At 38.3% G+C, this 16235-nt stretch overlaps 1 protein-coding gene across 1 annotated transcript in view; it reads left to right on the plus strand.

Annotated features, from left to right (window-relative positions):
• The window catches only part of SLC16A10 (solute carrier family 16 member 10), a 256305-nt gene that overhangs the window by 166061 nt on the left and 74009 nt on the right, over positions 1-16235 (plus strand). Inside the window, exon 2 of the mRNA XM_053710863.1 lies at positions 6574-6718. Coding sequence (XP_053566838.1) covers positions 6574-6718 — 145 coding nt within the window. The remainder of the gene's footprint in view (positions 1-6573; positions 6719-16235) is intronic.

Here is a 16235-nt window from a genome sequence, read left to right on the forward strand (position 1 = left end):
CTTCGGAGCATAATACGCTTAGCCTATGAGACTGCTGGACAGCAGCCCCCTGAAAGGATTACAGCTCATTCTACTAGAGCTGTGGCTTCCACCTGGGCCTTTAAAAATGAGGCCTCTGTTGAACAGATTTGCAAGGCTGCGACTTGGTCTTCGCTTCACACCTTTTCGAAATTTTACAAATTTGACACTTTTGCTTCTTCGGAGGCTGTTTTTGGGAGAAAGGTTCTACAGGCAGTGGTTCCTTCCGTTTAAGTTCCTGCCTTGTCCCTCCCATCATCCGTGTACTTTAGCTTTGGTATTGGAATCCCACAAGTAATGGATGATCTGTGGACTGGATACACTTAACAAGAGAAAAGATAATTTATGCTTACCTGATAAATTTATTTCTCTTGTAGTGTATCCAGTCCACGGCCCGCCCTGTCCTTTTAAGGCAGGTCTAAATTTTAATTAAACTACAGTCACCACTGCACCCTATGGTTTCTCCTTTCTCGTCTTGTTTCGGTCGAATGACTGGATATGGCAGTGAGGGGAGGAGCTATATAGCAGCTCTGCTGTGGGTGATCCTCTTGCAACTTCCTGTTGGGAAGGAGAATATCCCACAAGTAATGGATGATCCGTGGACTGGATACACTAAAAGAGAAATAAATTTATCAGGTAAGCATAAATTATGTTTTTTTAGATTGAGTTTATGAACTGGCATTCCAGAAGGTGCCAATTCATTTAAAAACTCAACTGGGTAATTATCCCTATCTTCCTGTGATTCATCATCAATGGAATCTGTACTTAAGTAAGTAGAGGTTTCACCTTCTAACAAACTCATTACTTCCTCATTGATTTTATCAACATCACTATTTTTTGGCCATAAAATGGCCATTTTTGAAAACTTAAAAGTATCAGAATCTTTTAACTCTTCACCAAAAATCTCCTTTACAATGGAGTCTTTGCATATCATTTGGGAAAGAATTTCAAAGATGTCTTCATGCAAACCATGCTCATTTATCAGTAGTCCATCTCCAAGCTTTAAAAGCCAAGAGCTAAACTCTGGATCAACAGATCTGACATTATTAGTCAGCTTCAAAAGTTTGAACTTATGCCAGAGTGGATTACATTTTATGCTGGTTTTAACTATAGCTGCTCTACTTCCGTGTGTAACAACAGGAAGAGTTTGTCTAAAATCACCTCTGAGCAGAATAGTTTTGCCTCCAAAAGGTTTGTTGTTGTTCATCAACTCTTGAAGGAGTTTGTCGGCACGTCTAAGTGCATCACTGGAAGACATGGTTGACTCATCCCAAATAATTATTTGCTTGCTCTCATCCTATTGGCTGATGTGAAAATGGGCAATGGGTAGTTTAGGTTTTTTTAGTGTTAAGTTTTTTTATTTTGGGGGGTTTGGTGGGTGGGGGGATTTTACTGTTAGAGGGGACTTAGTGTATTTTGGATGTAAAAGAGCTGATTATCTTGGGGCAATGCCCTGCAAAAAGCCCTTTTAAGGGCTACTGGTAGTTTATTTTTAGATGTAATCTAGCCCATAGTGTTGTTCCCATGATTAAACAGTGCACTGTTATATTTTTTTACTGTATTGCACTTTTAGTTTGTTGGGATTTTACATTTGTTATTTATATATTTAATTGTAATATTTTTATTTATAAACATGTTCTGTGAACTTTGTGAAAACAATCAAATAAAACTGTTTTATTATATCATAATCTATTTTGAGTTACAGTTCTTCATAATTATATAGAAGGTATCTTAAATCATTAGTCTGTATTGTGCTTGGTAAACTGTCACATGACATAAAAAAATCGGTAATTGGTATCGGCGAGTATTTGAAAAAAAGTATTGATACTTGTACTCGGTCTTAAAAAAATAGTATCGGTGCAACCCTAGTATATATGTAGCTGTGTGTTTATATATGTATTTATTTATGTGTGTGTGTATATATGTATTTGTATGTGTGTATATATATATATGTATTTGTGTGTGTATATATATATATATATATATATATATGTATTTGTGTGTGTATATATATATTATATATATATATATATATATGTATTTGTGTGTTTGTATATATACGCATGTATTTGTGTGTGTGTGTGTGTGTGTATCTGTATTTGTGCGTGTATATATATATATATATATATATGTATTTGTGTGTGTGTATATATATATATTATATATATGTATTTGTGTGTGTAAATATGTATTTGTGTGTGTGTAAATTGTGTGTGTATATATGTGTAATGCTAAGTAGCAATGTTGGATCTATTTTTGCAGAAAGATACAAGGAAACATAATCAACCTAAAATAATTATGTTTTCAAAATATGATTTTGTAGCTTAATTCAACTCTGAAATATCACTTAAATCAGATTGTGAAGCAAGCAGTTTCTATATAAACAGTGTTATAGAAGTGTTTATATGAACAAGGTGAATAATCACTTATGGCAACACACTAGTTAATAGCAACAATTGTTACAAAAAGAAAGACAGCAATTTACTATATTGAACAAGTGGAAGGATCGCTATTCCAGGTAATACCAAATGTGTACACAAATAAACTAAAAGACCAAATGTTATTTACATTTCCAGAGCTGTGAGGATTTATTTGTAAGACCAGTAATTATGATTACTAGTAATTGCTTACTTGGAGACTTGGTCCGGATCCAGGAGGAATTTGGAGTACGTTATGCTCCTGTGCTGGTTAGAGAGAGACTGACTAGAGCGGGCGGCGTGACCGCAAACACAGGAAGTAGTTCCGGCTTAACACTGAAAGAGAACAGTGAGACTGAACAGCTGCGGTAGCGGCAAACTGGAGCCGAGTGAGTTGAACCAGGGGGTTAGCTCGATATGACGCTAAGCAGGTAATCAGAGCAACAAAGATTAGAAAGATTCCCAAAAGGTTGTTAGGACAATATTTGTATAAATATATAGCTTGTTTTTGTTAGCGTTTTTGAGTGGAAGTCCCAATGATATACTCACAATATACGAGTGAATTATAAGATTCTGAAAGTCAGGAGAGCAGAATCACAAAGGATATTCCTCAAATTCAGCAACGGCTGGGCAAGAGAGCAGCTAGTGTTACCTAGCAAGGATTCAAATTACCAAGCAATCAGTTAGGGGAAAGGTGAGACTTTATAGGCAGGATGTTAACCAGGTGATCAATCTCCTTAAAGGTGTATGCATGACAATATGTATTTGTGTGTGTGTATATATATATATATATGTATTTGTGTGTGTGTACTCTATATATATATATATATATATATATATATATATATATATATATATTATATATATATATATGTATTTGTGTGTGTATATATATATGTATTTGTGTGTGTGTAAATATACAGTATCTCATAAAAGTGGATATTTCTCCCAATGTGTGTGTGTGTGTATGTGCGCATGTATGCATGGTGAATATTTCTACCATTATGTGTGTGCATGGTGGATATTTCTATGTTGTGTGTATTTAGTGTTTGTGTAATGTGAGTCTGGTATAGATGACATATTTTTATTGTACTTTTATGTCCCTTTAAACTGATTAGAAAAAGTGTGGTTGCACTTATCTCAGAATGGTGCACTTGGTAATGCAGTAGGCTACTTACTTTTACAGGCCCGACACCAGCTCACTCCTGGGGATTCTTTTGAAACATGATGTTAGAATTGAGTTTGCTTTTGGTCTTTCTCACAGCAAGGGAGGGAATAAAATACTGAGGCAAGCTGTTCCATATAAAACAAAATATTGCTTCAGGAATCTACAATATGAGCTGGACTATATCAACACCTTTTATATTTTGTTCTTCAATAACAGAGTGCCTGCTATGCTTTATGTGTTTTCTTCTGACTTATCAGTAATATAGCATTGGTTATAGATGTGCCAATGATAGCAGATCGAAATGTTGGGACCACCTAATGTTCTTGTTTTTATGAGATATTACGCTTTGTTTTCTTTTCCTTGAAATCTTTTCTGGAATGGGCACAATGACCTTTATTGTATCTTCCCTTGAATGGAATTTTTGCATATCATTCTGAGGTAAAGCAAACTGCCCTGGGATAATAATGTGACAACATTCCTCTGAGCACGGGACTTTTGATTGTAGAATTATAGGCCAATTTTAATAGAAATATCCTGTCATGAGGTAATTTATGAATGGCAACTGGTTAGAATTATTGTATTAAGCCTCATGTCAGCTTAGTTCATTAACTATATTATACTGCACGTTACCGGAATGCTTTAGGCAAAATTGTCATGTGGAGGAATATGCTACATCCACATATCCTTAAGGTTATTGTTGAGCAGTCGTCTTATTGCTGCACATGTAATCACATGACATACTTGAATTTCCGGCACTGAGGAAAATTAAGAAGTGCAGATAGAATATCACAAGTAGCTTATTCTTGTTGTTTTTTCAGATTATTAAATCAGTACACTGGATATTACTAAATATAACACGCCTGTTATTGAAGAAAATTAATGTAGTTGCACTAAAACAAGAATATAAATGGTAATGAAAATGTTTAAATAGTATTTTATATGTAAAATGTAATTTGGCTAGATACATTTGTTTTCATAAAGTTTTAGTATTGCCATAGCCTTCAAAAGATTGTTCATGGCAATACTAATACTTTACAGCTGCAGTAGAATTTAGTCTAGTTTATGAAAATAATATGTAGTTGGTGTGACACCCACTGGACAGATTGAAGCATTGTCATTAGGTATAGTTTTCAAAGACATTTCCACTATTCTGTAACTGTTTACATATCAGTTTATCTAAGGCTAGTTAAAATGTATTTACATATCAAAAGAGCATTCAAATTGGTAAATAAAATAAGCAAGGTGTGTAATGTGCATGAAAGAAAGGCTTGATAAGTCAAGCCCAGCTGTTTTGTAGATCCCCTTTATGGGAGCTGATTTACAACAGTGCAATAATTTTACCTTGTATTAGCATATATCATGCATGTGTTTATAGTGCTGCGGGTATTCTGTTTGCTTTGAGAGTTTGGCACCTAAACACAGAGGTGAGGAGGTATTTAATATGTTTTTTTCACCATATTTAAGAGTGTCTTGTACTATATTTGTTTGTTCTGAAGAAGGGGATAGTAGTCCCCAAACATCAATAAATTTGAAAACTTTTGAAAAATCCTGAGGCATCACGGTGTATATATATATATATATATATATATATATATATATATATATATATATATATATATATATATATATAATTTTTATGGCAAATTACCGAAAATACACTGTGTATACGCAAATAATTCACTAAAATAGTTCCATGCCAATACCATGTCCCTTTAACAAGAAGGAAACAATGGTCTGGGGATAGATTAAAGGGTTTTTCTTTTTTTTTAATTTAAACTATTACTAATGTTTAAAAAAACAGCAACACCATAAAACCTCATTAATTAACTTTATATATATATATATATATATATATATATTGTCATGTTATGTTGTCACGTTTGTGGTTCCTGAAATACAGCCTGGAGGAATATGTGTGACAAAGCATATAACATGCACAAGACATTATAGGAATAATCTTAATGACAAATATAAATTATTTTTATGTCAAAGTCTATGTAAGCAAGATAAATCACATCAGGAAATCATGTGCCTTAAATTATTTTTCTAATGATGTCATCACCCAGGGACCGTGTAACCAATCTTAATTAACACAGAATTTCATTAATATCATATATCCAAATCATGCGTTCAAGCACTTCCATGCACGTCTCTAGCGTTCTATGGCTGCAGTGTTTGCTATGTATAGAATCTCTATAAACATTGTTGCAAAGGCTGCTACCACACTTGCACGCTTCTAAGCCCATGTAAGATTTGTAAAATACCATATTACTAAGGACACTAAGAGAATGTTGCTTAAAATGTCATGCTCTGTACTATCTCTTAATTTTGTCTTTACTGTCCCTTAAAGTAATTGTAAAGTTTTATCAATTAAAGCCCAGGATCTAAAAATACTCTTAAAAACAGGGGCACTTTAATTCATTAAACTTTACAAACACGCTTTAAAAAAACAAAAAAAAACTTACCTTTCTGTTAAAGTAAACAGACTGCCGATCCTCTTCCCGCTTCTCTGACTGTATTTTGCATATCGATGACTAATCCGGCTTCCTCCAATCGTTGCGTGCCCCACGAGCTGGACGCCAATGGGGGCACGCAACGATTGGAGAAAGCCAGATTTGTCATTAATCTGCAAAATACAGAAGAAGACACAGGAATTAAAGTGCCCCTGTTTTTAAGAGTAATTTTAGATACTGGACTTTAATTGATTAAACTTTACAATCACTAATACATAAGAAAAAGCATATTTGTACTGCGGTACAAGGGTCCACAAAACCTCCATGTGTGGCCCATGAACCTCCAGTTAGACAGCTCTACTTTAGAGAGTTAGTTAGTGGTTAGTGTTTCTTTTTCTTGTAAACCAGTAAGGTTCAATCCTCAAATTTTTGTTAACGTTATAAATAAATTGAATATTTACTTTATTTTGCATTTTTTGGATTATTTTTCACATGATGCTTTTTTTTATTTTCACAGCATGGGTGAACTCCCTGTCTATGGGTATGATCTTCTTCTGCTCACCTGTTGTCAGCATATTCACAGACGTATTTGGATGTCGAAAAACAGCTGTAGTTGGTGCAGCAGTGGGAATCATCGGCCTCCTCGCCAGTTCTTTTGTAAGGTATGCCCTGATTATTCAATATTTTAAAAATCTAGAGTTTTATTTTTAAAGGTAAATTAACGGCTTGCCAAAGAATTGTTACTTTAAAGGGATGCTAAACCCATTTTTTTTTCTTTCATGATTCAGATAGAGCATGCAATTTTAAGCTTATTAATTTACTCCTATTATGAATTTTTCTCTTGTTAAGTGTATCCAGTCCACGGATCATACATTACTTGTGGGATATTCTCCTTCCCAACAGGAAGTTGCAAGAGGATCACCCACAGCAGAGCTGCTATATAGCTCCTCCCCTAACTGTCATATCCAGTCATTTTCTTGCAAGCCTCAACCAAGATGGAGGTCGTAAGAGGAGTGTGGTGTTTTATACTTAGTTTATTCTTCAATCAAAAGTTTGTTATTTTTAAATGGTGCCGGAGTGTACTGTTTATCTCAGGCAGTATTTAGAAGAAGAATCTGCCTGCGTTTTCTATGATCTTAGCAGAAGTAACTAAGATCCATGGCTGTTCTCACATATTCTGAGGAGTGAGGTAACTTCAGAGAGGGAATGGCGTGCAGGTTTTCCTGCAATAAGGTATGTGCAGTTAATATTTTTCTAGGGATGGAATTTGCTAGAAAATGCTGCTGATACCGAACTAATGTAAGTAAAGCCTTCAATGCAGTTATAGCGACTGGTATCAGGCTTATTAATAGAGATACATACTCTTATAAAAATGTAATATAAAACGTTTGCTGGCATGTTTAATCGTTTTTATATGTATTTGATGATAAAACTTATTGGGGCCTAGTTTTTTTCCACATGGCTGGCTTGAATTTTGCCTAGTAACAGTTTCCTTAGGCTTTCCACTGTTGTAATATGAGTGGGAGGGGCCTTTTTTAGTGCTTTTCTGTGCAGATAAAAATACTGACAGAGACATTCAGCTTCCCTCTGCATGATCCAGGACATCTCTGGAGGGCTCAAAAGGCTTCAAAGTCGTTTTTGAGGGAGGTAAAAAGCCACAGTAGAGAAGTGGCAGTTATTGTGACTGTTTGAAAAAAAAAAAAAAAAGTTTTTGTCTTTTATTATTCAGTTTTGGGTATTAAGGGGTTAATCATCCATTAGTGGGTGCAATGCTCTGCTAACTTGTTACATACACTGTAAAAATTTTGTTAGTGTAACTGCCTTTTTTCACTGTTATTTCAAATTTTGACAAAATTTGTGTTTCTTAAAGGTGCAGTAACGTTTTTTATATTGCTTGTAAACTTGTTTAAAGTGTTTTCCAAGCTTGCTAGTCTCATTGCTAGTCTGTTTAAACATGACTGACACAGAGGAAACTACTTGTTCATTATGTTTGAAAGCCATGGTGGAGCCCCATAGGAGAATGTGTACTAAATGTATTGATTTCACCTTAAACAGTAAAGATCAGTCTTTAACTATAAAAGAAATATTACCAGAAGATTTTGACGAGGGGGAAGTTATGCCGACTAACTCTCCCCACATGTCAGACCCTTCGCCTCCCGCTCAGGGGATGCACGCTAATATGGCGCCAATTACATCAGGGACGCCCATAGCGATTACCTTGTAGGACATGGCTGCAATCATGAATAATACCCTGTCAGAGGTATTATCCAGGTTGCCTGAATTAAGAGGCAAGCGCGATTGCTCTGGGGTTAGGAGAAATACAGAGCGCGCAGATGCTGTAAGGGCCATGTCTGATACTGCGTCACAATATGCAGATCATGAGGACGGAGAGCTTCAGTCTGTGGGTGACATCTCTGATTCGGGGAAACCTGATTCAGAGATTTCTAATTTTAAATTTAAGCTTGAGAACCTCCGTGTGTTGCTTGGGGAGGTATTAGCTGCTCTGAATAACTGTAACACAGTTGCAGTACCAGAAAAATTGTGTAGGCTGGATAAATACTATGCGGTACCGGTGTGTACTGATGTTTTTCCTATACCTAAAAGGCTTACAGAAATTATTAGCAAGGAGTGGGATAGACCGGGGGTGCCCTTTTCCCCACCTCCTATATTTAGAAAAATGTTTCCAATAGACGCCACTACACGGGACTTATGGCAGACGGTCCCTAAGGTGGAGGGAGCAGTTTCTACTTTAGCAAAGCGTACTACTATCCCGGTTGAGGACAGTTGTGCTTTTTCAGATCCAATGGATAAAAAATTGGAGGGTTACCTTAAGAAAATGTGTATTCAACAAGGTTTTATTTTACAGCCCCTTGCATGCATTGCGCCTGTCACGGCCGCGGCGGCATTCTGGTTTGAGGCCCTGGAAGAGGCCATCCATACAGCTCCATTGGCTGAAATTATTGACAAGCTTAGAACACTTAAGCTAGCTAACTCATTTGTTTCTGATACCATTGTTCATTTGACTAAACTAACGGCTAAGAATTCCGGATTCGCCATCCAAGCGCGTAGGGCGCTATGGCTTAAATCCTGGTCAGCTGACGTGACTTCGAAGTCTAAATTACTCAACATTCCTTTCAAGGGGCAGACCTTATTCGGGCCTGGTTTGAAGGAAATTATTGCTGACATTACTGGAGGTAAGGGTCACACCCTTCCTCAGGACAGGGCCAAAGCAAAGGCCAAACAGTCTAATTTTCGTGCCTTTCGAAATTTCAAGGCAGGTGCAGCATCAACTTCCTCCGCTTCAAAACAAGAGGGAACTTTTGCTCAATCTAAGCAGGCCTGGAAATCTAATCAGTCCTGGAACAAAGGCAAGCAGGCCAGAAAGCCTGCTGCTGCCTCTAAGACAGCATGAAGGAACGGCCCCCTATCCGGCGACGGATCTAGTAGGGGGCAGACTTTCTCTCTTCGCCCAGGCGTGGGCAAGAGATGTTCAGGATCCCTGGGCATTGGAGATCATATCTCAGGGATATCTTCTGGACTTCAAAGCTTCCCCTCCACAAGGGAGATTTCATCTTTCAAGGCTATCTGCAAATCAGATAAAGAAAGAGGCATTCCTACGCTGTGTGCAAGACCTCCTAGTTATGGGAGTGATCCATCCAGTTCCGCGGACGGAACAAGGACAGGGTTTTTATTCAAATCTGTTTGTGGTTCCCAAAAAAGAGGGAACCTTCAGACCAATTTTGGATCTAAAGATCTTAAACAAATTCCTCAGAGTTCCATCTTTCAAAATGGAAACTATTCGGACCATCCTACCCATGATCCAAGAAGGTCAGTACATGACCACAGTGGACTTAAAGGATGCCTACCTTCACATACCGATTCACAAAGATCATCATCGGTTTCTAAGGTTTGCCTTTCTAGACAGGCATTACCAATTTGTAGCTCTTCCCTTCGGGTTGGCTACAGCCCCGAGAATCTTTACAAAGGTTCTGGGCTCACTTCTGGCGGTTCTAAGACCGCGAGGCATAGTGGTGGCTCCGTATCTAGACGACATCCTGATACAGGCGTCAAGCTTTCAAGTTGCCAAGTCTCATACAGAGATAGTTCTGGCATTTCTGAGGTCGCACGGGTGGAAAGTGAACGAGGAAAAGAGTTCTCTATCCCCACTAACAAGAGTCTCCTTCTTAGGGACTCTTATAGATTCTGTAGAAATGAAAATTTACCTGACGGAGTCCAGGTTATCAAAACTTCTAAATGCTTCTAAATCCGCGCCCTTCGGTAGCTCAGTGTATGGAGGTAATCGGCTTAATGGTAGCGGCAATGGACATAGTGCCATTTGCGCGCCTTCATCTCAGACCGCTGCAATTATGCATGCTGAGTCAGTGGAATGGGGATTACACAGATTTGTCCCCTCTGCTAAATCTGGATCAAGAGACCAGAGATTCTCTTCTCTGGTGGTTGTCTCGGGTACACCTGTCCAAGGGTATGACCTTTCGCAGGCCAGATTGGACAATTGTAGCAACAGATGCCAGCCTTCTAGGTTGGGGTGCAGTCTGGAATTCCCTGAAGGCACAGGGATCGTGGACTCAGGAGGAGAAACTCCTTCCAATAAATATTCTGGAGTTAAGAGCGATATTCAATGCTCTTCTGGCTTGGCCTCAGTTAGCAACACTGAGGTTCATCAGATTTCAGTCGGACAACATCACGACTGTGGCTTACATCAACCATCAAGGGGGAACCAGGAGTTCCCTAGCGATGTTAGAAGTCTCAAAAATAATTCGCTGGGCAGAGTACCACTCTTGGCGGATTTTCTAAGTCGTCAGACTTTTCATCCGGGGGAGTGGGAACTCCATCCGGAGGTGTTTGCTCAATTGATTCATCGTTGGGGCAAACCAGAGTTTGATCTCATGGCGTCTCGCCAGAACGCCAAGCTTCCTTGTTACGGATCCAGGTCCAGGGACCCAGAAGCGACGCTGATAGATGCGCTAGCAGCGCCTTGGTTCTTCAACCTGGCTTATGTGTTTCCACCGTTTCCTCTGCTCCCTCGACTGATTGCCAAAATCAAACAGGAGAGAGCATCAGTGATTCTGATCGCACCTGCGTGGCCACGCAGGACTTGGTATGCAGACCTAGTGGACATGTCATCCTTTCCACCATGGACTCTGCCTCTAAGACAGGACCTTCTGATACAAGGTCCTTTCAATCATCCAAATCTAATTTCTCTGAGACTGACTGCATGGAGATTGAACGCTTGATTCTATCAAAGCGTGGCTTCTCCGAGTCAGTCATTGATACTTTAATACAGGCACGAAAGCCTGTTACCAGGAAAATCTACCACAAGATATGGAGTAAATATCTTTATTGGTGTGAATCCAAGACTTACTCATGGAGTAAAGTTAGGATTCCTAGAATATTGTCTTTTCTCCAAGAGGGCTTGGACAAAGGATTATCAGCTAGTTCCTTAAAGGACAGATTTCTGCTCTGTCTATTCTTTTGCACAAGCGTCTGGCAGAGGTTCCAGACGTCCAGGCATTTTGCCAGGCTTTGGTTAGATTTAAGCCTGTGTTTAAACCTGTTGCTCCCCCGTGGAGCTTAATCTTGGTTCTTAAGGTTCTTCAAGGAGTTCCGTTTGAACCCCTTCATTCCATTGATATTAAACTTTTATCTTGGAAAGTTCTGTTTTTGATGGCTATTTCCTCGGCTCGGAGAGTCTCTGAGCTATCTGCCTTACAATGTGATTCTCCCTATCTGATTTTTCATGCAGATAAGGTAGTTCTGCGTACCAAACCTGGGTTTTTACCTAAGGTGGTTTCTAACAAGAATATCAATCAAGAGATTGTTGTTCCATCGTTGTGCCCTAATCCTTCTTCAAAGAAGGAACGTCTTTTACATAATCTGGACGTAGTCCGTGCCTTGAAGTTTTACTTACACGCTACTAAGGATTTTCGGCAAACATCTTTCCTGTTTGTCGTTTACTCTGGACAGAGGAAAGGTCAAAAAGCTTCGGCAACCTCTCTTTCCTTTTGGCTTCGGAGCGTAATAAGCCTAGCCTATGAGACTGCTGGACAGCAGCCCCCTGAAAGGATTACAGCTCATTCTACTAGAGCTGTGGCTTCCACCTGGGCCTTCAAAAATGAGGCCTCTGTTGAACAGATTTGCAAGGCTGCGACTTGGTCTTTGCTTCACACTTTTTCAAAATTTTACAAATTTGATACTTTTGCTTCTTCGGAGGCTGTGTTTGGGAGAAAGGTTCTTCAGGCAGTGGTTCCTTCCGCTTAATCCTGCCTTGTCCCTCCCATCATCCATGTACTTTAGCTTTGGTATTGGTATCCCACAAGTAATGGATGATCCGTGGACTGGATACACTTAACAAGAGAAAACATAATTTATGCTTACCTGATAAATTTATTTCTCTTGTAGTGTATCCAGTCCACGGCCCGCCCTGTCCTTTTAAGGCAGGTCTAAATTTTAATTAAACTACAGTCACCACTGCACCCTATGGTTTCTCCTTTCTCTGTTTGTTTTCGGTCGAATGACTGGATATGACAGTTAGGGGAGGAGCTATATAGCAGCTCTGCTGTGGGTGATCCTCTTGCAACTTCCTGTTGGGAAGGAGAATATCCCACAAGTAATGGAGGATCCGTGGACTGGATACACTACAAGAGAAATAAATTTATCAGGTAAGCATAAATTATGTTTTCTTCGTTCTCTTGCTATCTTTATTTGAAAAGCAGGAATGTAAGCTTAGGAGCCGGCCCATTTTTTTTGTTAAGCACCCTGGGTAGCGCTTGCTGATTGGTCGCTACATTTAGCCACCAATCAGCAAGCGCTGCCCAGGTACTGAACCAAAAATGGGCCAGCTTCAAACATATACTCCTGCTTTTTCAAATAAAGATACCAAGAGAATGAAGAAACATTGGTAATAGGAGTAAATTAGAAAGTTGCTTAAAATAGCATGCTCTATCTGAATCATGAAAGAAAAAAAAATGGGTGTAGTATCCCTTTAAAGGGACAGTAAACACCTTGTAATTGCAAGACATTGTTATGTGTTGCTATAGAATAACAAATCAGCCAAGTCTTTTTTCTGCAATTATTTTTCAATAGCCAAACTCCACCCACCATTTGCCTTATTTGGAGGAGCCAATCTGGGCTTTAGTCTGCAGATAACAAGGCTAGCCACTGCCATAAAGTTAGTATAAAGTACATTCACCTAGATTACGAGTTTTGCATTAGAGGCTATGCGGCGCTAATGAGCAGTTTATGCTCACCGCTCACTTACAGACAGCGCTGGTATTACAGGTTTTTACAAACCCGGCGTTAACAGACAAAAAGTTAGCTACTTACGTTAGCGGTGAGCTGGTTGTGCGTGCTCGTGCACGATTTCCCCATAGGGGTCAACGGGGAGAGCCGGCTGAAAAAAAGTCTAACACCTGCAAAAAAGCAGCGTTTAGCTCCTAACGCAGCCCCATTGATTCCTATGGGGAAATAAAATTTATGTTTACACCTAACACCCTAACATGAACCCCGAGTCTAAACACCCCTAATCTTACACTTATTAACTCCTAATCTGTCACCCCCAACACCTACATTATAACTATTAACCCCTAATCTGCCGCTCCGGACATTGCCGCAACTTACATTATACTTATTAACCCCTAATCTGCTGCCCCCAACATCGCCGACACCTACATTACATTTATTAACCCCTAATCTGCCGCCCCCAACGTCGCCGCCACTTTTCTAAATTTATTAACCCTTAAACCTAAGTATAACCCTAACCCCAACCCCCCCAACTTAAATATAATTTAAATAAATCTAAATAAAATTCATATCATTAACTAAATTATTCCTATTTAAAATGAAATACTTACCTAATAGTTACATTGTATCTAGCTTAGATTTTATTTTTATTTTACAGGCAAGTTTGTATTTATTTTAACTAGGTAGAATAGTTACTAAATAGTTATTAACTATTTAAGACCTGTAAAATAAAACCTAAGTTATACTAACACCTAACACTACACTATAATTAAATTAATTCCCTAAATTAAATACAATTAAATAAAATTAGCTAAAGCACACAAAAAAACACTAAATTACAGAAAATAATAAACAAATTACAAGATTTTTAAACTAATTACACCTAATCTAATCCCCCTAACAAAATAAAAAAAAAAAACCAAAATAAAAAAAAAGCCCTACCCTAAACTAAATTACAAATAGCCCTTAAAAGGGCCTTTTGCGGGGCAACGAAGCCGGGAAAAGTCTTCATCCAAGCCGGGCGAAGTGGTCCTCAAGACGGGCAGAAGTCTTCATCCAAACGGTATCTTCTATCTTCATCCATCTGTCGCAGAGCGGGTCCATTTTCAAGACATCCGACGCGGAGAATCTTCTTCATACGACGGCTAGCACTGAATGATGGTTCCTTTAAATGACGTCATCCAAGATGGTGTCCCTTCAATTCCGATTGGCTGATAGAATTCTATCAGCCAATCAGAATTAAGGTAGGAAAAATCCTATTGGCTGATGCAATCAGCCAATAGGATTGAAGTTCAATCCTATTGGCTGATCCAATGATCCAATCAGCCAATAGGCTTGAGCTTGCATTATATTATATTCTATGCATTCTGATTGGAACAGCCAATAAAATGCCATCTCAATCCTATTGGCTGACTGGATCAGCTAATAGGATTGAACTTCAATCCTATTGGCTGATTGCATCAGCCAATAGGATTTTTTCTACCTTAATTCCGATTGGCTGATAGAATTCTATCAGCCAATTGTAATTGAAGGGACGCCATCTTGGATGACTTCATTTAAAGGAACCTTCATTCAGTGTTAGCCGTCGGATGAAGAGGATGCTCCGTGTCGGATGTCTTGAAGATGGACCCGCGCCTGATGGATGAAGATAGAAGATGCCGCCTGTATGAAGACTTCTACCCGTCTGGAGGACCACTTTGCCCGGCTTGGATGAAGACTTCTTCCGGCTTCGTTGAGGACTTCGGCCCGGTTGGATGAAGACTTCTCCCGGTAAGTTGATCTTCAAGGGGTTAGTGTTAGGTTTTTTTAAGGGGGTATTGGGTGGGTTTTAGAGTAGGGTTGGTTGTGTGGGTGGTGGGTTTTAATGTTGGGGGGATTTGTAATTTTTTTTACAGGTAAAAGAGCTGATTACTTTGGGGCAATGCCCTGCAAAAGGCCCTTTTAAGGGCTATTTGTAATTTAGTGTAGGGTAGGGCTTTTTTTTATTTTGGGGGGGGCTTTTTTATTTTGTTAGGGGGATTAGATTAGGTGTAATTAGTTTAAAAATCTTGTAATTTGTTTATTTTCTGTAATTTAGTGTTTTTTTTTTGTACTTTAGCTAATTTTATTTAATTGTATTTAATTGTATTTAATTTAGGGAAATAATTTAATTATAGTGTAGTGTTAGGTATTAGTGTGACTTGGGTTAGGTTTTATTTTACAGGTCAATTTGTATTTATTTTAGCTAAGTATTTATTAAATAGTTAATAACTATTTAGTAACTATTCTACCTAGTTAAAATAAATACAAACTTGCCTGTAAAATAAAAATAAACCCTAAGCTAGCTACAATGTAACTATTAGTTATATTGTAGCTAGCTTAGGGTTTATTTTATAGGTAAGTATTTAGTTTTAAATAGGAATCATTTAGTTATTAATAGTAGGTTTTCTTTAGATTTATTTTAATTATATTTAAGTTAGGGGGGGTTAGGGTTAGACTTAGATTTAGGGGTTAATAACTTTAGTATAGTGGCGGCGACGTTGGGGACGGCAGATTGGGGGTTAATAAATGTAGGTAGGTGTCAGCGATGTTAGGAACGGCAGATTAGGGGTTAATAATATTTAACTAATGTTTGCGAGGCGGGAGTGCGGCGGTTTAGGTGTTAATATATTTATTATAGTGTCGGCGATGTCTGGTTCGGCAGATTAGGGGTTAAAAATGTTCTTTTAGTGTTTGCGATGCGGGAGGGCCTCGGTTTAGGGGTTAATATGTAGTTTATGGGTGTTAGTGTACTTTTTAGCACTTTAGTTAAAGGGACACTGTATCCAAATTTTTTCTTTTGTAATTCAGAAAGAGCATGCAATTTTAAGCAACTTTCTAATGTACTCCTATTATCAATTTTTCTTTGTTCTCTTGCTATCATTATTTGAAAAAGAAGGC

This window comes from Bombina bombina, chromosome 4 (assembly GCF_027579735.1).
Source record: "Bombina bombina isolate aBomBom1 chromosome 4, aBomBom1.pri, whole genome shotgun sequence".
Taxonomy (NCBI): Eukaryota; Metazoa; Chordata; class Amphibia; order Anura; family Bombinatoridae; genus Bombina; species Bombina bombina.